The sequence below is a fragment of the Ictidomys tridecemlineatus genome, chromosome 3 (genome assembly GCF_052094955.1).
Source record: "Ictidomys tridecemlineatus isolate mIctTri1 chromosome 3, mIctTri1.hap1, whole genome shotgun sequence".
Taxonomy (NCBI): domain Eukaryota; kingdom Metazoa; phylum Chordata; class Mammalia; order Rodentia; family Sciuridae; genus Ictidomys; species Ictidomys tridecemlineatus.
Window position 1 is genome coordinate 120,002,112 of NC_135479.1, and position 25,334 is coordinate 120,027,445.

General features: G+C 33.7%; 1 protein-coding gene across 4 annotated transcripts in view; it reads left to right on the forward strand.

Annotated features, from left to right (window-relative positions):
* Nucleotides 1-25,334, forward strand: part of Naaladl2 (N-acetylated alpha-linked acidic dipeptidase like 2) — a 1,184,425-nt gene that overhangs the window by 966,591 nt on the left and 192,500 nt on the right. For all 4 annotated transcript variants that reach the window (XM_078043670.1, XM_078043671.1, XM_078043672.1 and 1 more), the window contains one exon: nucleotides 14,714-14,860. In XM_078043670.1, the coding sequence (XP_077899796.1) occupies nucleotides 14,714-14,860 (147 nt within the window). The remainder of the gene's footprint in view (nucleotides 1-14,713; nucleotides 14,861-25,334) is intronic.

Here is a 25,334-nt window from a genome sequence, read left to right on the forward strand (position 1 = left end):
CTTTAGATAAGAGTCAGGCAAGAGGTTTCTGAACAGGAGACATCTGAACTGAGATCTGAACAAACATGAAGGAGAGGTTCATAGAAATAACTAGAGGAAAGTATGCTAGACAGAGCACATGGAGAATTCAGAGACCCCAAGGCCTGTGCATGCTTGACTTGCTTGAATCACAATAGGGAGCCAGTGTCACTGAGAAGTGAGTGATAGTAAAAGTGGTATGAAATGAGGCCAGTAAAGCACAGAGGGCACTGTTGTGCTTTAGTCTAGGTGTTAGGGAAATCATTACAAGGATGAAAGCAAAGCATCTTCATCTGATTCGATCATAAAAGGTTTAATTTTTATGAAAGACAGCGTGGGGAGGGAGGGAGCAATAATACTGCACCAAATAATTTTGTCTCAAACAAAAGAAAATGGGGACTTAGACTTTTTGGAAGCAATGGGTATAGTAAAAAAGGTGTCAGCTTTGGAATATATTTGAAGTTCAGCTGTCCGGATTTGCTGATGGATTGATTAGCTTTGTGCTTCTCAAGCAGTAAACCCTGGGATGGTTACATTAGCATTACCAGTAGCACTGGTGCTTGCATATTTTGGGGCCTCCCTTCAGACCTACGGAATCAGAAATAAATGACAGAGCCCAGAAATTTGTATTGTGATAAGCTCTCTAGGTGATCTCTTGCATGCCAATGTTTGATAGTAAATTACAAGTAAGAAGCAAATGATAGTAAAAAGCAAAGATGACTACAAAGATTTTACCTATGCTTGGGTTCACTGGGTTCAGACCATTTATGGAGAAAATGGAAAACTCTCCCAAAAAGAGTTGATTTAGGAAGAAAAATCAAATAATCTTTGATTTCTTTTCTTTTTGGTGTTGGCAATTAAATATGCTAAGCACAAGCTGTACTACTAAACTACATCCCCAGGCCTTGCTTTTATTTTTACAATTTTTAATTGTAAGATACTTGTAATATAAGAATTACTATCAAGCATTGTTAAGCATACAGTTCAGTTGTGCTATGTACAATTGCATTATGATACAACCAGTCTTCAAAAAATTTTCCTATTGTAAAACTGAAACTTTATAGTCACGAAATTACAACCTGCATTTTCCCTTCCCCCAGACTCAGAAAACCTCTGTCCTATTTTCTGTCAGTATGAATGTCACTGATCCAGATACCTCATCACCCTAGCCAGCTCAGGGTCCTCGAACAAACTGTCATAGACTTGGTGAATTTAGCAATAGATTTTTATTTCTCACAACTCTAAAGGCTGGGCGGTCTAAGATCAAGGCTCCAGTTCCCAAAAAAGCTCTCTTCCTGGCTTCCATATGGCCCTCCTGTTGCATCATCATCACAGGGAAGATAGAGCAAGAGAGCTCTGTGGTAGCTGTCTCTTCTGTAAAGGCACCAGTCATATCTGATTAGGACACCATCTTTATGATCTCATCTAACCTTTATCACTTCTTCATAAGCCCTTTCTCCAGTTAAAGACTAGGGCTTCAATATATAAATTTGGGGACAATACAGTTTAGTCCACATTACTTATATATGAGGAATTCTATGAGACATACATTTGTGTTTCTTTGTGACTGGCTTACTTTGTTTAGTAGAATCTAGTCTTTGATGTGTTAAATTTGAAGTACCTGTTTGACATAAAAGTGAGATGTCAAGGTGGCAGATGGCAGAAGAATATGCTAAATGATCATTTGTGTGCTTTTTTTGTGTCTACCTACAAAATGCCAAATACAGCACAAAGCTCCATATCAAATTGCTTTCCATTTCAAAGTGCTTTGAGTTCCAGATGTGAAAAAGAAAGGATGTCCAAGTTATACTGTGAAAGCAGACTTCTTTAGAATCCCTGCATGAAGGTTAAAGAGTCAAGCACAATGGACTTGGATGCCAACTGTGACAGCAATTTTGGCTGTGTTACTACCTGAGTGACTACAAAGGATTTCAAAAAAAAAAAAATTCTCATACTAGGATAGTTTTAAAACAGGTTAGGGATAATTATTTCCTTCTTAAAGTTTGTTATAAAGACATTGTGTATGAAAACATCACGAACATAGTACATACCTAATATGTATTTGTTAAATCAAAATTTAGCAGTTGTATATTTTTTAAATGTTAGATCACTATTGTTTTACTCTAGTGTTACTAAGTTTTGTTTGTTTTTAGTTTTAATATATTTTGATAGTATTTTTCTTGTTTTACAGTAACACATTTATCTTCAACCAATTTATATTTTATAAATTAAAACATGAGTTTATATATATTGTATCAGTAATGTCAGTTTCTGTAATTTCAGTGTTTTTGGAATGGAACCCAGGGCTTTGCACTTGCTAGGCAAACACTTTACCACTGAGCTATATTTCGAGCCCTATAACAATTCTCTTTTAAACAACCAACTAAAATTTTTAAAAAATTTTAAAAAGTCTTTCTTAATACTGTTTTGTGTGAGGAATTAAAAGAATACATTTTACAACATTTAATGTGTATAAAACATTTAGTTATTGTCTTTTTTAGCAAGAATACTAAAATGAGAAAACTACTATGCTATGACATGAAGACCTCATAAAAGAGAGACAAGTTTGAGAAAGAGGAAAATACAAAAGAGAATTTAAAAAAATTCCTTTAATAACCACTTATTTTTTTTTAAGGAAAAATGCATTCAATTATTGTGAAAAGACTTTGCTAAGTATGAGCATTCCACATCTTAGAAGGCAGGAGAAAATAGTTTTAAGAAGATCTGGTAGAGGGCTGGGAATGGTAGCGCGCTCGCCTGCCATGCGTGCGGCCCGGGTTCGATCCTCAGCACCACATACCAACAAAGACGTTGTGTCCGCCGAGAACTAAAAAAATAAATATTAAAAATTCTCTCTCTCTCTCTCTCTCTCTCTCTCTCTCTCTCTCTCTCTCTCTCTCTTTAAAAAAAAAAAAGAAGATCTGGTAGAAAGTCATTGCAAAACAATGTAGAAGGTTTGTGTGCGTTTGTGTGTGTGTAAGTGCGCATGTGCACATGTGTGTTGGTTACTTTACCAGTAATGACAATTTATAATAATTCTAGTAATGCACTAAGTGCTGACGTACTAGCTGTACTGGGTGCTGAGTGCTTTGCTTGCATTATTTAATTTGCTCCTTTCAATTTTCTATAATATAGACATACTCCCTTTTACATTTAGAAAATTCAAGGCTTCAGGAAGTAACTCCCCTATAGTCATCCTGCTGAAAAGAGACATCAATACTTTTTAAAGGAAAATGCAAAATTGTCTACCTCATCTTTGGTCTATTTGTAGGTCATAGCTTTGGTTGCTCTTTACTATTTATCTCAAGCACCTACTTATCACAATGTACTTGGTGATGTCAGTACACACTTACTGACTTCCTACAGGTGCCTAATGGGATACATAGTTCACTTGAAAGCAGAACTATTTGGCCCAGTAAGAAATTTAGAGAATGCTTTCCAGAATTGTTATGATTCATGGAATTACCTCGAGTCAGCTTCGAACTTCCCAGAGCGTTTTTAGCACTGTGTCCTAAGCTAAGCCCCATGGTGCTAATGTAGTTCTTTTCTTGTCATTTCTTCTCATTAGAAGATGTTGAAATGTTATATTGATTTCAGCTTTATGATGCAATACCTTTAAAAGCCTCATTTTATTTTGCTAACCAATATGAAGATGGACAGAACAAATTATCTTCATTTCAAACCATACAAGAGAGACAGAAAAAAATACAAAGGATAATTAAGTTACAAGAAGAGATATAAGCAAAAGACTTCTTCGTACATTCTAACCAAAATAATGGTTCTTAAATCTGATACGAAGCAAGCTAACAGTTGAGGATCTGCATTGGGTGCCAGTAAGCCTGGGGAGTGTCTGGGGTCCTTCCTGTACATGGTGTTCCTTAGATGCAACAGTGGCCTACAAAACCCTGCTTCACTCTAGCAAAGCTACCCTAGGCCAGCGGCTATTCAGGCCTGAGATTTTAAGGTTGCAATGATGCTGTCATCTACCAGACTTAGACATACTACTGCTGATGGTGTTACTTCCTCTGTCCAGTTCCAGGCTCTCAGCACTTAATTTGCTTGAAATGGTAATGTGTAGTGATATGCAATCCACATCCTTTTGCCCTCCTGCTTGCCAAGTCTGCATTTTTCAGCCTTTTCTCCCTGTACTCTCCTAAAATTAAATGAATTACCTCTGAGATATCCGAGAGCATTCACCTGATTTACAACTGCCCTGTAACCCTGGTCATAGAGAGGACAACAAACGTTTTTCTGCTACCTACTGACTGGTTCTAAATATATGAAAGAAAAAAAAAAATCATCCAATTTTTTCTTTGCCTCTGAGTTATCTTCTTTTTAATGTCTGATTTTTTTTCCAAAGGGAAAATTTATTAAACTGTTTCATCTAAGGTAGATTTTGTTTAAATATTTCATTACATATATTTGCTGCCTGAGACAGTTAATGTTGATTTCAACACCAGTTAGATTTTTCAGCTAATTTTTTTAATGCCTGGTAGTTGGAATGTATCACTGAAATGCTGACACCACATTATTTAAAATAGCATTGCCTGTGAGGATAGCAGAAGCTATTTAAGACAAACCGCAAGAAGGGTGGTGAAATAATAACCCAAGTTACCTTATGTCAGCCAATTCCTCACATGGAACAGCATTGTAAGGCCAGAGTTGTTATCCCTCACAGAGACATAAAATCTATGTCTTGGTCATTAGAGGTCCTATGGTAGTGTGGCCCAGGGGGAGTGTGCTTTAGCCAGTGGGATGGCCAAAGGTCAACGTCGGCAGTACTGCTTTACCTTTTCCCTATGCTCACAACTTCAATTCCACATGATCACAGTACAGTCTTTGGAAGGGCTCTAGGCTTGTTATTCTATACATAGTTTTTAATTCAGGAAGAAATGGGTTCAGTTATTGGAATGACCAATATCAAAACCATTAAAGTGGTGACACGATGACAAAGGAATCTATGGTCCTCTAAGCTAGTAAATTATGTTCCAGCCAACATTTATCTTCAACTAAAAAGATAATTTTAATTTAGTGGCAGTAGTTTAACAACTTTTTCTGTATGAACAAAGGCACTTATTCCTCCTTTTCTTGGTTAAATAGGGGTGTGTGTGCATAAGTAGACTGAGGATAGAGGCTGGGGGTGTGGGTAAAAAAAATCTAAGTTCAAAATCTCTGCCTGCCATTCCATTTTCTATCTTTTTTCTCTCTAGAGAGTCACCAAGCATTTAGTCTGTAAAATGTAGTAACAATACCTGCTTTTACTGATTTACAGGGTTGCACTGTGATCTAATGTTGTCTATTTGTAAAACATTAAGTCCTAATATAACTGCAGTGTACAATTAGTATATTTTAATAGTTAGATATTTGTCTATAAAGTGCCAACCCACACAAATTACATAAATGAGAATGGTCCTGAAGGAAATTATTATTATGAAGTGAAGGAAGCTTTGTTTTGGGTGCTACCCCTCCACCTTTTGGCACTTTGTTCTTTCCAAGCTGTCTCTTAATCTCTTAGTTACTTGGGGTGTCAATCTCAGTAACCCAAATTGAAAGCCTCCTGCTGTTGTATCCCTGTTCTCCTTGAAAAAAAGTAAAGCTGTAGTTAATTTCCTGTTTCCTCTCAATGGCATATACACAACCTTTTTTGTTTGTTTGTTTGTTTGTTTTGCATTAGGGATGAACCCAGGTATGATTTACCACTGAGCCATATACCTGGCCGTTTTTTATGTAGAGACAGAGTCTCACTGAGTTGCTTAGGGTTTTGCTAAGTTGCTGAGGCTGGTTTTGAACTCTCCATCCTCCTGCCTCAGCCTCCAGAGCCACTTGGATTATAGGCATGCACCACTGTGCCCAGCCATATGTAACCTTTTGATGGTGGTAAAGGCTACCTTTCTATATTCAATGGTGATCCATGACTCTGCTACTCTAATTACCACACTTATTCACTCTTGGACATTTTTAAAATTGTTAACATTTCTGAAGGTGGTATCTATTATTAGTAGTATTTTTTAATTTACCAAAAAACAAATGCCTTTCTAAAATTAACACTGTAACATAAAATTAAGGGAATCCTAGATTTATGAACATCTACCACATTTCAGAAAAGATTTGAAAAATGTATTTTTGGAGAGTTGATTCATTCACAGAATGACAGTTCAAAATAAGTATGCAAATAATAAAGAGATTTCCTATCAAGAATGTTCTTCACATCAGTGTCTCTCTCTAGAGGTAAACAGCATTAGTTTACATTAAAGCATATAGACTTGCTTTTTAAACCTTTAAAAATATAATTGACAATATCATATAGGATCATTCTGCACATTATTTTTTCATATAAATATGAATGTTGGCATTTGTTCATTATCAATGTATAAACAGCTTCATTTTTTTCTTTTATAGACTATGTATTATTCCATTGCATGGATGTAAATAAATTATTTAACATCATTGAATTTATATCAATTTTTTTCAGTATTGTATGAGGCATCAGATTCCTCCCATCTTTCAAAACACAGTTCATAGGTCATGAAAGTAAACATAAAAGACATCTTGTTTTTATGTATATAAGGCATTTATAATTATTTTAATATAAAATGGCACTTCATACTTATTAACTTTTTAAAATTGATTTGATGGTCTTTTCTTCTTTATATAGCAAATAAACTAGCCATTTGTGAAATGAGTTTTCCATCATCTTTGTTGATTATAATTTTTGTCATGCTAAGAAGTTATAATTTTACATGGTTGGACTAATTAATCTTTTGTCTCCAAAAATGTGTTTTCCAGTATGATATTATTAAAATTATCTTTCATTGTTTCCTCTACCATTTTATAATTTAAATTTTTACATTTAAAGATGAATTCATCTGGAATATATTGTGGTATAAGATACCATAGGGAAAATGATATTTTATGATTTTAGTGGAACTAAATCTCAACAGTTTCATTTAAATGTATTTTTACAGTTCTTCAATAACCACCTTTTATTTATTATTACACAAGAATTTAAGTGAAGAGAAAAACAAGAGAATAAATATTTTTTGCCTTCATGTGACTGTTGGTTAAAAAACTCTGAACTGTGATAGAGAAGGAAGGAGAAATGAAGTCCATTTCTTAAGGAGAGGAAAGAAGAACTTAGAGTGAAAGCAAGGGACAAATATCATCCATCTTCTCCCTTTTTACCCTTCTAGGTTGATCTACAACACTTGTTAGTGCATAAATACATTTTAAATTTAATAAGCAGTAGTCCAAATATAAGGTAACTTTTTTTCACATCTCATAACAAAATTAAAGCTCTGAAAATTAACAGAATGAGATGGAAGACAATGATTTTCACTTTGGCAATTCTACTTGTATGCAAGTAGAATAGCTATTCTTCACTATTCAAAGTTGAAAATACTTCATTAACACTCAGTAATTTGGTCATTAAATCTCTGTAGAAAACCTGAGGAACTGGAAACTGAAAAATCCATGCTATGGGTGAAAATTTTAATTATATGACATCTAGTTTTATCTGTGACCTAATTTTAACTTTAATAAAGACATTGCAAAATATGTGTTGTTTTTTATTCTTAACATTTTGAAATATATTTTGTATATGAGAAAGTCATCTGGAATATTAGATGACAGTGTTTAGGGTGACCTAAATAAGTGGTTTGAAATACTTGTCAGTAAACATAACTTCTTGTTTCCTACTAATGATCAACAGAGGACAACTGCAAGGCAATGTTAAATTGAGCTATTATATTGGCCTGCTGACATAAAAATACAAATACAAATTAATGCAACATGATACACATAGGAGCTAAGCAAATGTTACAGCTATGCTGCAGATATACATTTGGTTAAAACCAGATCTGGAGATCTAAAATTATTACAAAAAGACCCTGTAGAATCTCAAAATGAATAATGTTCAGATGTCTGAACGTGGTCTGTGTAATTGGATATAACATCACGGAAGAGAAGACAGAGCATTGCATTTAGAGTGATTCAATCTAAATTCAATCTAAAATTTAGTATTCAATCTAAATATTATTGCTTCAGGGCCTCGATCTTCTAATCTGTAAAATGAAGCTATTTTGCCAAGAGGATTCACCCAACTCTATCCTTCCTGTGGACAATTTTGGCATGCTAGTAAATCTTACATAAACCTTTTCTCAGAAACAATGCTTTTACAATGCTTAAATTAAAACATGGAGAAGCACAAAAGAAACCACTTATACCAAACTATAGTTACCCAATATTTGCATTTTTGAAAAATACAGATCCTTACATTTAACAAATTAAATAACAGAAGTCAGCAAAATGTCTCATAACTGCCATCTTTTCAAATTAGCAATGAGTTTAATGGCTATTTCAACATATTCAGAACAATGAAATGAGATATGAAAATACTGAATTTCATTTGATTACAAAACTTCAGGTATAGCTAGATACTACTAGGTATTTGGAATACTTCATAATTGAAGGAAGTGTGAAATTTTCAGTTAGAAGCAAATAAAAATAGGATATAGTTTTATAAACCCCTGTAAGTTCATAGATACTTTGAATTCATTCTGTGAACCCCTGAATAAGAACCTTAGGGCTTTAGGATATTTAGGTTTATTTCTCTATGAATACTCACTTGTTTATGTGATCTATTGCCCAGGATCATGTTTATAGACTTCTGAACTGAAAATACAGCTCTCTTTACTACTGTTAGTGAGAAGTTCATTTTTTCACAGGATTTTGTTGAAAATTTCTTAAAGCAAAGGTAACCCAATATCTAAGGATTAGTTATTCAGTGTAGCAGAACTCACAGGCAATCTATTGGTATTTAATAATTGTTTTTTGCTATCCCTAAATTCATATATTGTAGACTGAATCCCCAACACTATTTGGAAGTAGAGTCTGAGAGAGGTAATTATGGAAGGTAGAGCCCAAAGGAATGGGATTAATGTCCTTATAAGAAGAAATGTTGACATGGAATCTCTGTCTCTGCCATATTAGTATATAAGAGTACAACTATCCTCTGCAAACTAGGAAGAGAGACCTCAGCAGAAATTACCATGACAGGACTTTTTAAGTTCAAGGGTCATGAGAAATAAATGTATGTTATTTAATTTGCATGGTGTATAATATTCTGTTATACCAGTCCACGTTGATTTATTTACACATACACATACCCCTACACATACTATATGTTGATATCTATATTTTTCTATGTATACCCACTGGGGGCTTGAGGGAGGGGGGAGAGAAATGAATTGGATTATGCAATTATGAGGCTGACCAGTCCCAAAATCTGCACCAAGAAAGTGAAGAACTGGGAGAGCCAATTCAGTGCTAGTGTGAATTTGAAGGCCTGGGTATCAGGGAAGCTGATGGTATAAGCTCTGGACCAAAACCCTGCAGCCTTGAGAAACAAAATAAGTTGCTGATTCAATTCAAGAACTAAAGAAAGGAATAGACCAATATTCCAGCTCCAAGAAAGCAGGAAAGAAGACTCTTCCTTTACTCATGGGGAATCAGGCTATTTTATTCTTATTCAGACCTTCCTGGATTAGGGCCATTCATATTAGGGAGGATGATGTGTTACTATCTACCAAATCAAATATTAATCTCATTCAAAACCACCCTCCTAGATATTTGACCAGATATCTTGGTGCCTTATTGTCTAGTTAAGTTGACATTTACACAGTGTCTATATTGAGAATCATTTTTTCAATAATGTAGTCATCATGATCACAGATGGAACATTATTATAAAAAATGGGAAAACCAGTGAAATAAGTTCTTTTCTAGATAATTGAAGTCATAAGAATAATACTGAAAAGAAAAGAAAGTGATTTAATTTTACTCTAATGTGTGGAGTGTAGTTGTTTTATTTTGAATGTTATACTTTTTTTGCTGTTTGAATAAGTAATCAACTTAGATTTCCTATGCCTGTGGAATGAATGTTTATGTTTGCAGGGAAAAGCAGAGTGTGGGAGAAATGAGACATTTAAATTATTAAACAGATTATTAAATACTTTAGAAACTTGCCATTGTGTCTTGGCATCACTATCCAACTAATGTAAATGTTGATTTAATTTCTTTATTTTGTTTTTTTATGAGGTTTACTATGAGGTTTTTGCCTTGCAGATTAAAAGTATGCTTGCAAAGAGCATGCAGCCTTAGCATCAAGATGGTGATTTCATTTCAGGTCTTTAACAGACTTGTGGTGGGAAATTAAACAAGTGACAACCCTGGTCTTTGCCTGAACTTGCTTATTTTATGAACTGGAATAAAAATGCTTGTTATCAAATGTTAAATATGGAGCAGTTTGAACTCCTTAGATGAAATACTTAATATGAATTTACTCAGCCTTGTAAATAAATTTAAAAAGTTAATTGACCTGCACAAATTTGTTACAAACCTTCCCTCTCCCACAGTACTTATCTTCTAGTAATATGAAGAAAATTAGGATTTCTTTCTACTTCCCTCACAGATATTAGTTCGTATGGGGGTTGAGGAGATCAACGTCCATTATTTGGTATGATTAATCATAATCCACTGAAGTTCTATGTGCAAAGATGATTCATATTAGAGTCAAATATAGACATAGGATCACCTCGGATCTGTGAATCTGGCATAGATTTTAAAGTAATGAATAATGAGTATTTAGAGAATATTTATAGAATAAAATAATGAACAATGAGTATTTAGAACCTTAAGAGAACAGGAATGTTCTCTAATAGGATATCCCTACATAAAATAACTTTGGGTGGGCTTCTACCTTGCAAATTTAAATACTTTTTATCTAGTTTTCTCTGAAGTTAGGAACAAGAATACAAAAACAAAATGAATACAGGTTTCAGGGTAATACTGTGTTAGTCCATCATTGTGACAAAATTGCTGAGAAAAGATTTGCTCTGGCTCATGGTTTCAGGGGTTTTAGTCCATGTTCACTTGGCCTCAAAACTATGGGTCTGTGATGAGGCAGATCATCATTGTGGGGAGCATGTGGCAGAAAAGAGCTGCTTACCTCATGGTGTCTGGGAAGCAGAGACAGAAAAAGATACAGGGAGAGAAAGAGAGGTCCAGGGACAAGATACACCCTTCCAAAGCATTCCCCCAGTGAGCTGCTTCCTCTAACTGGGCTCCATCTCCTAAAGTTTCAACCACCTCTCAATAGTGCCTCTTGCCAGGGAGTAAATCTTCAGTACGTGAAACTTTAGGGGACATTCTAGGTCCATAGCACATGCTTTATTCCCTCATACTGGATTAACCGGGAAAGTAGGAAGTAGAGAAAGAGGTGGAGAGAGAGAGACAGAGAGAGAGAGAGAGAGAGAGAGAGAGAGAGAGAGAGAGAGAGAGACAGAGAGAGAGAGAGAGAGGGAGAGAGAGAAGGAGAAGAAAGAAGTGAGATAAAGAGAAAAGAAAGAAGGGGAGAGAAAGGGACAGGAATTGAGAAAGAAAGAGGAAAAATGTTGTGGGTTGGTGAGGAAAGTTCTCAGGGAAACCCTGTGTTTATCAAATCAGCAGTAGACCCCAGAGACACAATTTAGAATACCATGTTGTCCCTGAAGTCCCCAGTCTTAAAGATTTTACTCTCAGTGGATTTTGACAGGAGGCTTGATAATCAAGCGCTCCAAGCTCTAGGCCCCAGCTATCCCTTGGGCAACCCAACCCTCTTCCTTTGTACTATATCCCCCCATAAATATTTCATATTTAGCACCATACATGTAGTTTGGCAGATCTTAAACTTCAACATAGAATTTTGACAAAAGATGACACTGTCTCTGTCAACATCTTCATTAGGAGTTTATCATATGGCAAAGGTGACGAGACAGAAGTTTCAACAGATGGGTAAAATAGAGCAAACCAGAGTGTGGGAGAGAATGCAGGGACAGAATTAATGAAGGTAATGTTTGAGATGGCCTTCTTGATGTGCCTGAAAAATACAATGTACAAATAAGGCTGTAACTGGAAGAAACCATGGAAGTGGAATGTGATGGAAATATGAAAGTTATACAATGTAAGTAGCCAGGGCAAAAACAAAAAGACTAGAAGAGGATCAGTAATGTCTTCAAAAAGAATGCCCTGGGCTAAAACAACACTGAAGATAAACCAGAACTGTATCAATCTAGTTGTTAGAACAAACAAAGATGGATTGGAATGGGTTCATTTGTATAATTCAGGAACTTGCTTATATGAGAGGCTAACACTGTTTTTTTTTTCCCCCAGAGGTCAACTAACATAAAACAATGATGATTGAGTAAAAATAATGGAGAACATTTTACTTAAATATCATATTTGTTTTTTAAATTAATAATTTAGTAGACACAAATACTAGAACTCAAAATTATCAATTTTTAGTTTGTGTCACTCTTCTGTTAAGAAATAAAAAATTCTATGTAAGGAATGAATGCAGCTAAGAGTTGAATTGGATCTTGAGAGTTGTGTATGCAAAATGAAATAAAAGCCAAATTTTTATTTTAATTGATATTGAGTACAGTGCATATACTATCTTAAAAAGACATAGATGTCCTTACGGTAGAGAGAATGTAAACTACTTAAATAATGATTTTTAATTTCATTGGGTAGGCATTTAGCAAAAGTAAATGCCAGATTCTAAAAAATTTTAATCATGGCATAAAATTGTTCAACACTTTATTTTTCACAAATTCAGATGTCCCTGACCACCTTTCAGAATATTCAAATGAGTGGAGCAAGGTGAAAATGAGACTGGTGATTGGGCACTGGGGAATATCTTGCCTGCCCAAGATTTTCAAATGCAACTATGGGAAAAAGAATTTATTCTTGCTAAATGAATACCTTCAGAAGGTGCTGTTTTTCAACACCTAGATCTCTAAATAATATTTAGGATTTTTTATATGATATTAAGTAATTTATTTGCATTTCATGATCTAATACTTAAGAGTGTATCTTCTTTGAGCATATTCAAGATCCTTCTTAAACTGTCCTGGTTGTTATAAATCTCCAGGAGTCTAAAACTATCCAGAATAAATCAAGGAGTTAAAGTATATTAACTTTCTGTTATGGTTAGAATAGGAGATGTCCCCTTGAAAAAATTAATGCTGAAAGGTTCAGAATGTTCAGAGGTGAAATCATTAGATTAGGGGAGCTGCAACCTAATCAGTTGATTAATCTATGTAATGGATTAATAACTTGAATGGATTACTGGGTGGTAGCTATGGCAGGTGGGGCATGGTTAGAGGAAGTAGTCACAGGGCAGGGGGTGCCCTTGGGAGGTATATTTTGCCACTGGCTCCTTACTTGCTTTCTGAATCCTGGCTGCCATGATATCAGCATCTCTCCTCCACTAGGCCTTCCCACCGTGATGTTCTGCCTCATCTCAGGCCCATAACAATGGAGTCCTCAGCCTATGGACTGAACCTCAGAAATCATCAATCCAGAATAAACTTTTATTCTTCTAATGTTTTCTTGTCTGGTATTATGGTCATAGCAATGAAAAGCTGACTGATACACTACCATTTCAGAAAACTAGGCTCTGAAAAAAAGCCAATTAGTGGAGTCATCCATCATAAAAAGCATTAGGCTGCTACATCAGAATGTATGGAAAAACATTGTATTTCCAAACTGCTTAATTACCCTATATGTTTGGAAATAACATTAAGCTAAAACCTTGCATGTATACAAACACTCATGCTGCCGTACTATTTTAATTGATTTTACCTTTGTTGCAAAGATCTTTCTATCATGGCCTTAAAGAAAATTGAATAAGTATTGAACCATTATATGTTTAAAATACCCAGCACTAGAACTGAAAAAAAAAAGTTGGAATAACTAATTTTCTTAAGGTTAAACTGCATGTTTTTAAGTTTTTTTATGTTATATTTAAAAGTATTTTTGAAATTATATTATATCAAAGAAGCACAAGAGGTTGAAGAGTCAATATCTTGATTTAATGGCAAATGTAATGAGCACATACGTTATGCCTGGTATTAAATGTGAGATGTTCTTATTCTTATTGGCAAACTTTCCTCAAAAGTAGCTTCCCAGGAGATTGCTATTCTTCCACATTGCATCTTTGAGACAACTAATCTCAGAAAGGTTCTACATCTTTGGAAACTTAATTAAAGCAGACATTTTTAATCAATACTTCTTACAAAAACTCTTCATTTCTTTTTAGTTTTTAAAATTTTGTTTTTAAAGTTTCTATCACTTGTAGTACAAGATAGACAATTCTAACTTTGAGAAATAATAGCCTATCATCTTTTATTTCCCTCAGAGTTTTGCTTAGCTCTGTGGCTGGTTCTCTACGACTGATTGTAGTTATTGACAGATAATCTAAAAACATCTGAGAAAACATTTTTAAGAAGCAATGGAGAAAATTTCTTCTGTATTTTTGAAAAGGATAGCATACTTTTCAAAATTTTCAAGTTGAAGTCATTGCAGCCATAATAAAACTGTAACAAAAAATACTTTGGAAGCAACATCAACAAGCAAATCTTGATACCAGACAATGCCAGTCATGCTTCAGTGAGCATCAGAATCATAGGAAGTTATTTCAACACAGATTCCCATTCCAACCCTATTAGGTAGGAGGTGGAGCTTAAGCATTTGCATGTTGAACATACTCCTGATTAATATTGACAATATTAATACATGGACCACATTTTTAGTAGCACTGACTTAAAGATGACCTGGAAAGCACAGTAAGTGTTAACAATTTAAACTATGTTTTTCAGAAAAATAAGTTCAACTGTACCAGAAGAGCTCAGTGTCCAGAAACCAATGTCAGCTCTGTACAGATACAAGGTGATGCCGATTATTTCATCAACCATCTTGGAGTTCCCACCGTGCAGTTTGCTTATGAGGACATCAAAGCATTAGAGGTGATTGTTCCTAAAAATGCAAAACACACACAATATAGCAGATGTGCAGAATTTGATTTTATCATAGCTATTCGTCTTTCATACCAAATAGGTCACTATAGAAACTGGCTTCATTTAGAGTGTTATTCTTGTTGTTCTGAGGCTTTGTAATAGTATTTGAAAACATCAGCTCTTTTCAATAGTGTTGAATTCAATTTAAAAAGATTTATACTGTCACTCACATTTTCACAGTGTGCTTCACAACAAGAAATTTGCAGTAGTTGGATTAACATCAAAACATAATTGTAATCTTCAGTATTCACAGAAACAGATGACATAGGCAATAGATTCTCCTCTCCTTGCCCAAGGGAAAATGCATTTCATGTGCTCTGTGTTAATGTGAGTCTTGTGGATTAGCTACCCAAAGTTTGTCGATAACTTGCCTGCCTAAAAAGATACTACTTTTTTTATGAAAAAGGAAGGCTTTTTTCCCAAAGAATATCAGAAAAGCAAGATTCACATTAATTAAGTCTGTGCTGATCTATCTAGTTGAACTCAATCCTTCTAAGCTTTTTCAAAATAATGTTACACTAAACTGTGGTTTGTTTTTTTTTTTTTTTTTTTGGTTCTTGTTTAAATGTGGATATTTTGGGATTTTAACTTTAATTTACATTTTTTTAAATGCATTAGTGGGAATTCTTTGAAAGCTTCTTGAGTGGCCTGTTTCAGGTTATTATTACATTAACAAACAATGACTAGGAAATAAAGTCTATTTTATTTTCAGATATAAATATTTCTGAAAAAGAATGTTCAAATTATATTTATATAGGCTCAACTTCAGTTGTGCAAAAATATTATTTCTAACAGTTATTAGCAAGATCTATTCATCTATTCTTATGTCCCTGCAATCAACCTACTTTTCTTGAGTTTCCCTGTAAATAACTAATGATCAAGAGCAACAACTTAAATCTGTTAAGGGACACATCCTGGGTGAATCCTATTGTGAAAAACTGAATTCCTGGGTAATAAAAAGTAATTATTATGATTTATATATATTTTTTAAAGATAGTACTTTCATATGCCATTGTTTAAAGATGAGATACATTGGCACAGGTTTCTTTCATGCAAACAAATATATACATTAAAAAGAAGTCAATGTATTAATAAATTTACCCATTTTTAATTTTTTTGCTTGCTATCTCAATTTATTTTTTTATCTTGCTATCTTTATTCCCTGCATCACAGCTCATCCAGCTCCTTACATATTAACAAGTTGAATAATTACTTTATTCAATGTGTCTGATTCATTTTGTTTGGGTTTTAGGTCAATAATTTAGAAGTGGTTCGTCTAGTAAGATCTTGGTAGTGTCCTGACTCTGGACTTAGCAGACAAGTTACTGAGAATCTTCGAGAATTGTTTTTGTAAATTTGATACTTTGGAATTTTTATGGAATCTACTTTATAGAGATATAGTAACCATGAAATGAGATGTTGGATGTAAAGGTTTTAGTTAACATTGAGTTGTCATTAAGGTCCCATCAACCTTAGCTATCATCACAATTATTGTGTGATTGTAGATTCAACATAATAGTTGAATTAAAAGAATTTCTAAACTTTTTAGATTAAAAACACATCAGTGCAAGGGAGGAGATTTCCATTGTTAAGGAAAAAAAAAAAAACTTCTCAGGCTGAAAAGGCAGGATTTGATGAGGATCATCTCAGGGTTCTGCCTTGCTAATAGGGAGATTTGGAATCAGTAAAGTTCTAACAGTCTGAAGGAGTTAATCTATTTTTCAAATTATACCCAGAATGTCTAGCTCTCATCATCAAGATCATTTTATATTATATTATTGTTTCTGAAAAAGTAATTAAAATAGAATTCCCTATGCAGTATAACAAATGACCTTGCTTATATTGCTTTAGTGGGGAGTATTATTTAATGGATTTGTCCCTTTCAAAATATGATTGCTTATGATGAGATAATTTTGTGTGAACCCCCTGAAGAACAGATATTAACCTTTACTTTCTTTGTTAACCTATAATAAATATTTGTATACAGCCATTAAGAGGAATTATAAGTATTGAAAGGCTTTATCTATGATGCAAAAAATAGTTATGCTTTGTCAATTAGTAAAGCAGGCAAGGAATTTAGAGTCCTGTTATGAATTTGCTTGCATTTTAAAATATAGTTTTTATGGATAATCTTTAGCAAGATAGTTTGGTAGATTGGGAATCAAGAACTCTGATTTTCAAATCTCTGCATATCATTTAGCAAGTTACCTACAACTCTGGATCTCTACTTCTCTATCTATCTAATGAAAAGCAAAATTAGACAAAAAATAATGTCTATCACTTAATTGAATACTTGCTATGCTGAATATTTTATACTTACATTCTCACTTAATATTTGTGAGCTCTCTGCAACTCAGTGATTATTATTAACTCCTTTTATGCAGTGGATTAAGTGAAATTTAAAGTCAAGTAGCTTATTCAGAGTTAAAAAAGATACTAGACCAGAATAGAAGCTGACTTCAAATCTGTTTAACACTGAATTCCTGTTTTCAGCAATTGCTCTAAATGTTCCAAGTTAGAAGCTCAATGTAGGATTCAGTACACCAACATATTGTTTGCCCTGGTCTTCACTGGGAATCAGATATCTGGAAAACTTGGGTTTCATTTCTCCATGGAAAGAATCAACTGACACAGCATTTCTCACCAGCTTGCCCTGTTCTTTATCAAAGAATCTGCCATGCTGTTTGTCCAAGAGTGTAGTTAAAAAGAATATTTTCCTCAATACCTGTTTGTATCAAAAATTGGGAATTCAATGACCAACCAACAGGGCCACATGTTTTACAAGATTTGTGCCACTTACATTCCCTGATTGAACCCTTTAAAAATGGAACTCATTATTGATGCACTAATTTTGAGTAAAAGTTATAAAAACATTTCTACAATTCTTTGTACTTTAAAAATTGTGTGTATTCCTCTCAGTGCAGAGGTACACACCAGTAATACCAATGTCTTGGAAGGCTGAGGAAGATGGATCACAACTTCTAGGTCAGCCCCAGCAACTAAGTGAGACTCTTAGTAATATAGCAAGACACTGTATCAAAAAACAGAACACACACACACAAAGGGACTGGGGATGTAGCTCAATGGTGGAGTACCCCTAGATTCAATCCCTAGTAGTATCTTTTACCACCAAAATTTAAAATTATGTATTCTAAATGAATTACTGATCTATTACAGTGATCTGTGGGGAAGAAATTCCAAGATCCCAGTGGATACCTGAAATGGCATAGTGTACTAAAATCTTCATATACTGTTTTTTCCTACACATACACACCTATGATTCACTTCATAGGTGAATGATTAATAATGTAATTGAATAATCACAATAATATACAGTAATATAATTGCCACCATCACTTCTCTTGTATTTTGGGACAATTATTAAGTAAAATAAGGGTTACTTGAATACTTGCACTTAGACACTGTCACAGTGAACTTGGTAACTGAGGTGGCTATTGGGGGACAAATGTATATAGTATGGACATTCTTGAAAAAAGGATATTTTTCTTTCCAGGCAGGATTGAGCAGCAGGACAGTGTGGGATTTTATCATGTTACTGAGAACAGCACACAATTAAAAACTGATAAATCGGGTTTTTTTTCCCCTGGAATTTTGGATCAAATATTTCTATACTGTGGTGGATTGTAGATAATTTAAGCCATGAGATGAAAGAGAAACTATGGATAGGGGAATTATTGTATATTCAGTTTCAACAAGTAAACTCTGATAACGGGAAAAAACTGAACTGTGAGAAGCTAAACTGGTGCTTAGAGACCACATTTTATGGACACGTGGGACATTATTAGTTTTATTTTTTAATGGAAGTCGACATTTTATGATATCTGTCCCAATATTTTATGCTATCCACATTCCTAGCTGTAACTTTTCCCCGTGGTTTCTCTGGATACAAATACATGCCCCAGATTACTTAAAGTGGCACTCATTGTTGCCTTTTGGGGGGTACTTATAGTCTCATTTTCTAATAACTAAATTTCACAAATGCAAAGTAACCTATGTATTTGCCAGATGTTAATTTGATTCCTTCTCATAAGATATTGCCCTGTTAATTGAAACATCTCTGGTTGTAAGCTTCATTTAAATACCGTTTTAAATTTGTAAACACTGTTGCACCTGTTAGGAAAAGCATTCTGTGCAGATTAAATACAATGCAGAGATTGCTGAAAAGGAAATGAAAAGACAGATGCTTTCTGATTAAGAGTGCAATATTTATGACAGGCTGGTGGTCCAATGCACATTTCTTCTGTCACTTAGCAGCTGTTTCACATAATTTTTGTTCCAGATCAGTATATTTATTCTCTATAGGGCATGTCAGAGGTTCTGCCTTTCTTAGTATATCAAAAGATCAATTCATGCCAGGCAAGTTTTATACCACAAATTGAAGCTTGCTTCCTCACTCTGTTTAACCTTATATTTTTTGCTCTTCTGCTTGAAACATTCTATTTTAAACCCAATTTACCTCTATAATGGGGTATTTAACATTTAAATAATAATGAGACAAAAGGGTATAATAGCTTTGATATAGCAGAAATCATGGCATAATTGTTTCATTATCATTCAATAAACTAGGGACAGAAATCCAAATAGAATAGGTGTTTTGAAACTCATTTTTTTTAAGCTAGATGACATTGATGCCAATTCTGATTCTTTAAAAGATATGCAGCAGCAGCAGCAGCAATATGTGTGTGCACACATGCACCTGAACTTTAACATCTATGTAATTTTATGAGATAAAAATGATATTTCATTTTTGCAGAAATTCAGTACTACAATACACATGTGTAAATTTTGGAGCAAAGTAACTTGGTTGACATATGATACTTCATGTTTTATTCTAAGTAAAAGAATAATTTTTCACTTGAATTAGAGATCACTCATTACATTTTCGGTTTGGAACTTAGTCTCTGGTCTTTGTTATGTTAATAGGCACTAGTAGTTCAAAAGCCAGTTACAAGCTCAAGACTTAAGGAAATGAAACAGTTATTTTTTAACTCTGCATAAGAACTACTGATATTCTGTAGTATCTGATAGAATGTGTTCCATACTAACAGCAGCTACAAGTTATGCAACGCCACATAAGACTGAGATTTTATCTTTTCTATTTCAGAGTATGCCAATTGAAAACAGGAGGAAAAGGGGTTCTTTAGTATTCTCTGTAGCTCATTACTCTTCTTTTTAACTGATGTTAAGAAAACTACTTACAACATGGTATCACAACATATGGTATTATTATATTCTGCTCAGACTTGCTTTATGTGAGGGAGGAGTTTTCAACCATTTTTGGTCTAAAAACCCACTTACCTTCTGAGTACCAAAGACTCTTTCCCCAAAATTGTTTTTGTCTACATAATATAAAGAAATATTTATCATGTCAGAAGCTAACAGTTAATAACATATAACATTTATTCTTCACTTAAAAATCAATAATATTCAAATTACTTAAAAATTATTACAAATGTTTAGTGACTATAAATCATAATCAAAAGTAATACCAACTAATAGGAATAATTTTTATGAAGAATTATTTCCCAAGATAAAAACAAATAAATGAGAAGAGTAGCTTTTCTTTTCATCTTTGAAATCTCTTTAATATAGCATATGACAAAATGGCTGAATTTTCTTTTTTTTTTCCTTTATCTTTCTTTTGAGATGAGATATTGCTATGCCATTCAGGTTGGTCTCCAACTCCTGGATCCATGAAATTTTTCTGCTTCAGTATCCCAAGTGCTGGGACTACAGTGTTTGACTGACTGGACAGCTGAATTTTCATGTCTGCTTCTACATTTAGTCTTTCGTATATGTTCATTTGGTAAAAATATTTGAGGAAGATCTGATTTAATATTTTTTTCATATAATAATAGGTATTTTTCTTTGATAGTACCCTGAAAATTGGCAATTGTTAGTTCTCTAAAGGTCAATTTCAATGTGGAATCTGAATCCATATTAATTGATTTTTGTATCTCATATAATTGTGACGATATGGTGAGAATGAGAGTATAATAGGCATGCAATATCACTATTATGAAAATAATTTTGATCGAAGAGACACTCGATAGTCTCTGAACTTAGAGAAATGCTGATTTGGGGAAATGGACTTGGTTAAGCTAGTTTACTTTATTTTTATATCTGACATGTTGTTCGGCTTCACCTCTTATTCAAGGATTTGAGCTGTGATTCTATATAATGTGTATGTGTCTTTTCTGGACATCTTTGGGTATTGCCATCTCATCCACCTGACAAACAACATGAAGTAGAAAATATAACACTCTCATAAACTGTGGCTCTACAAAGAATTCTGCTTCTTAGAGGCATTTTTTTTAGAAGAGAAGGTTAAACCCCAATCAACAAATCAACAGTTATAGAGCAGACTTGAAAAGCTTTGATTGTACAATATATGAAATGCCTGTCACAGAGGGAGTGCTATTAAAGTTGCTGTATGCTTCCAAAAGCCTGAGGAGTAAACACAAGAAATTGAAATATGAGACAGATATTGAAAAAAAAACAACAAAGACTGGAAAAACTCTTAAGACTCAGATGGATAATTCAGAAGATCATACTTCAAATTGCCTAATATTTTGAAATGACTGCAAGAAAGACAGATTTCCCATATCAGTTATCCCTGCTTGGAATTCTAAATAAGAACATTTATTCTGAACGACTATCATCATCGGGTCAGAGTACATATGTATACACATATATATTCATATGTATGTAGATATATTATTACTACATTTTAACACTAATACTGTTTTCAGGAACTAATTGTGATCATTGCCATTACAATGGAACCTGTTTTATAATGAAGTTTCTGATAGCTTTAATAGTACTTGCAAAAGGGTTTACTGATAGACTGTGTTACAAATTTGGCAATACTCAGGGAAGGCAACTCTCAAATGATTTATTCAGATATTTATTAATTCAAACCCATTCATTTCTTTAGCCAGCAGTTATTAAGCACTTTATGCAATCCAGGCACTAGAATAGAAGAACAGAAATGAATGAAACATAGCGTGGAGGGAAAGCCCATTCCTTTGCATGGTCATAGACTAGATTTGGGACTCAGATATATAAACAATCACATACACTAAGTACAACAGAAGTTGATTAACTGACTTCCACATACACAACTTGTAGGATTAACTAACAATTATTCCTTTAAAGCATACTCATACTTTATGGAAGTATGCTTTCTAAATATTTGCACACTTATGTTTTCTTAGATTAAGTGGTATGCTCGCTGGGAGATAGTGATATTCTTAGATCTATATATGCCCTTCTATTTTCTTATACATGACTAGGTAATTTAATTGTTACATAAACTTGAGAAATGTGAATATGAGAAAAATTACTTCAAAGAAACCTATATTGATAGCTGTCTAAAAAGTGAGCTGCTAAATTGATGCAGAGAATAGCATACAACTCTCAAAAATCTGGGGTAATTAGTAGCAGCCTAGATGCATTCTCTACTCAATTTACTTTACAATTAAAAGTTTCACTTTAAATAAAAGGCAACTTGATAGGTAGATAATACATAATAAGGCAGGAAAGAAATTAGTGAAATTTTACTTAATAAGATAGTGTTCAGAGAAAGGGCATTGGTTTCACATCAAAATATTGGCCAATTAATATGCACTCACAGGTTTTTAATGAAAATATATTTTACATGTTTGGTTTCTTTTTTATTGATCATTCAAAACAAATAATGTACAAGCGAATAATGAACATACATATTGGGTAAGAGAATTTCTAATGTGCAGGGAAGTGACAGATGTAATATCAAGGAAAATCATATTTTACAAATATTCATAACGTGTGATGGCATTGTCGTATTTTAAATTCTTTAACATAATAATTCTTGATTTAATTCTTGTGCTTAGATCTAGCATATTTGAGGACAGTGCTGGTATTACCATGATGAGGAAATTGAGGCATAAGGCAGATTGACTTGGCCAACATCACTTATTTATTATGTGGTAAAATCAAATTTCAGACTCAGCATTCTATCACAGATTTCTGGTCTATTTCTCCTATTCTGCTGGTTCTCAAAATTTTCTAGGTAAAATAAAGTGGTAATAAAATGTTTTCCATCTCTCTCCGCATCCATAAAGCTGCATAATTCTATGATTTTTAATTCTATTTTTCCTTGTTTTATGTACAAAGGTACTAAATGTTTCAACTTCCATCATGTTCCAAGGAAAGAAATAACTGTAAATGGGTCAACTGAGGCTATAATTCATACATAATGGCAAGGATTGATATTAATGTTTCCTTATAGTAATTTATTCATTCTTCATGAAATAAAGTCTATAAGTTTGATTTGAATCTTCCCAAAGTTTGCATTTCAAATAAATGTAAGTGAATGGGCTAAATACATTATAGAAAAAAAAAGTCATGCTAAAATCAAGATATTCTAAACTTGAGTATTTAGTTTCCTACATTTAAGAAATAAAGATGTGATTATGGTTTTGCATATCTCTTCCTTCCTCGGTAATTGTCCATACAGCATAAAGGCTAACAGCTTTAATATGTTGCATTTATTCCATCCGTATTTCCTAATTTCATTTTGGAGTTAATTTTATAAGATGAGGAGATGGACAAGTTCATGTCTTCTAATTTCAATGATAATCCACACTTCTTTGAGTAGAATATTCTTAGATCTAAAAGTACTTGGGGAACTAATTTAGATGATTTTTAAAATGTGTAATTAAAATGTTAAGAGCAGTTTTGGTACCCATATGCTCTAATAATAAACTCCAGAGGAAATGGCAGATCTGGAGCTGGGCAGCTGTGGATGGTGACTACGGACCGTGGAGGAATTGCCTTGCCATTCCCTACACTTCACAACTTTGCCATTTTATTTTATTTGCATTTAGAATTGCAGCTTCTCTATGCCTATTTTACAGCTTATAGACCCAGAAGCTTATAATTTTGTATTTTTAAAGATAATCACATGTCTCTGTACAAAATAGAAAGAAATATATGATATTTCTAAAGTCTCATGTCAAAAAACAAAAAAATAGATCATTAGAAGCCAGGGCCACTTGGCTTATGAAGGTCACTGCTGCTTCCTCATGAGGGATCTATCTGGCTTTGGTACAAGTCTTGAGGGATGGAGTTGTCATTGGTCTCCTCTCATTATGCTTCTGTCCCTGTGATTTTAAATGAATAGAAAGAATTCTGCTGAATGAGGACAAAGCATTAATATTTTGATTTCTGCGGTCTCTTGTCACAAGCTCTAGCCTTGAAATTATACTGACCCAGTTTTCTCTTATCAGTGAAAACCATTTTAAGTCCAAAATAGCGTAGTGTTTATATAGTAATGGGAATTGGGCAAAAATAGTGGAGAAAAAAAACATATCTTTATGTACAAGGTCATCTTTAGTTCTTCTTTAAATAAGTACTGTGTTTTTAAATTTTTATTGACCATTCTTATCAGAGTGGGAAATTTCACATGTGCTGCATATTTGAGATAATTTCTAATTTATGACAGTTAATGCATATAGTTGATCCTCAGTGACCTCAGGTTCTGCATGAGTATCTAACCAGCAAGGGATCAATGTGTTTAAAAAGAATGATCTTTGTTGAACATATATAGAAGTTTTTGTCATTATTCCTTACACAATATTGTAGAACATGCATTTACATAGCATTTGTATTTTACTAAGTATTATAAGTGCTCTAGAGATGATTTAATGTATACCAGAGGATGTGTGTAGGTTATATACTAATGTCACATCATTTTATACAAAGGAGTAGAGCATCCAAGGATTTTGTTGTCCATGGAGATCCTGGAAATAATTCCCTGTGTATGTCAAGGGAAAACTATATAAAGAATCTGAATTAAAAGGAAATCTGTATTGTTAATACTAGGCACTTGCATCTCTTTATGGCCACATTTCCTAAGTCCTGTATGAAGCACATCAACTATCACTGACTGAAAGACTCTCACCAATTTCAGATTTTAAACATCCAAGTGGCCAAAGTGAGATCAGAAGCTTCCTTGGTTGCAGATGTGCGTGGCACAGATCCCTTCAATTGGCTGATTGAAAAAACTTACTGATTCATTAACTTTTATAGCATTAATCACTATTTTAATCTATTATTTCTGATAAAATAAATACAACTTCAAAGAGATTTATTACATTGGTAGAACCAGTTAAAAAGAATTCACTGCAGATTTAGTTCTCCAAACTCAGTCTCTTCTAAACTCCTATACTGTAAGTTTTATTTGTCTTCTTGTATCTTTTCACACCTTTTCTCTTTCTCTCTTTCTCTCTCCTCTTTGACTGATTGCACCTTTTCTGCACATGTGATCTTGCTCTGCATGTACTTTACTTCTTTATTAGCTTTCTCTGTGTTATTTTATGCATCCTCCTCCCCCATTTTCTCTACTTTCAGGTTATTT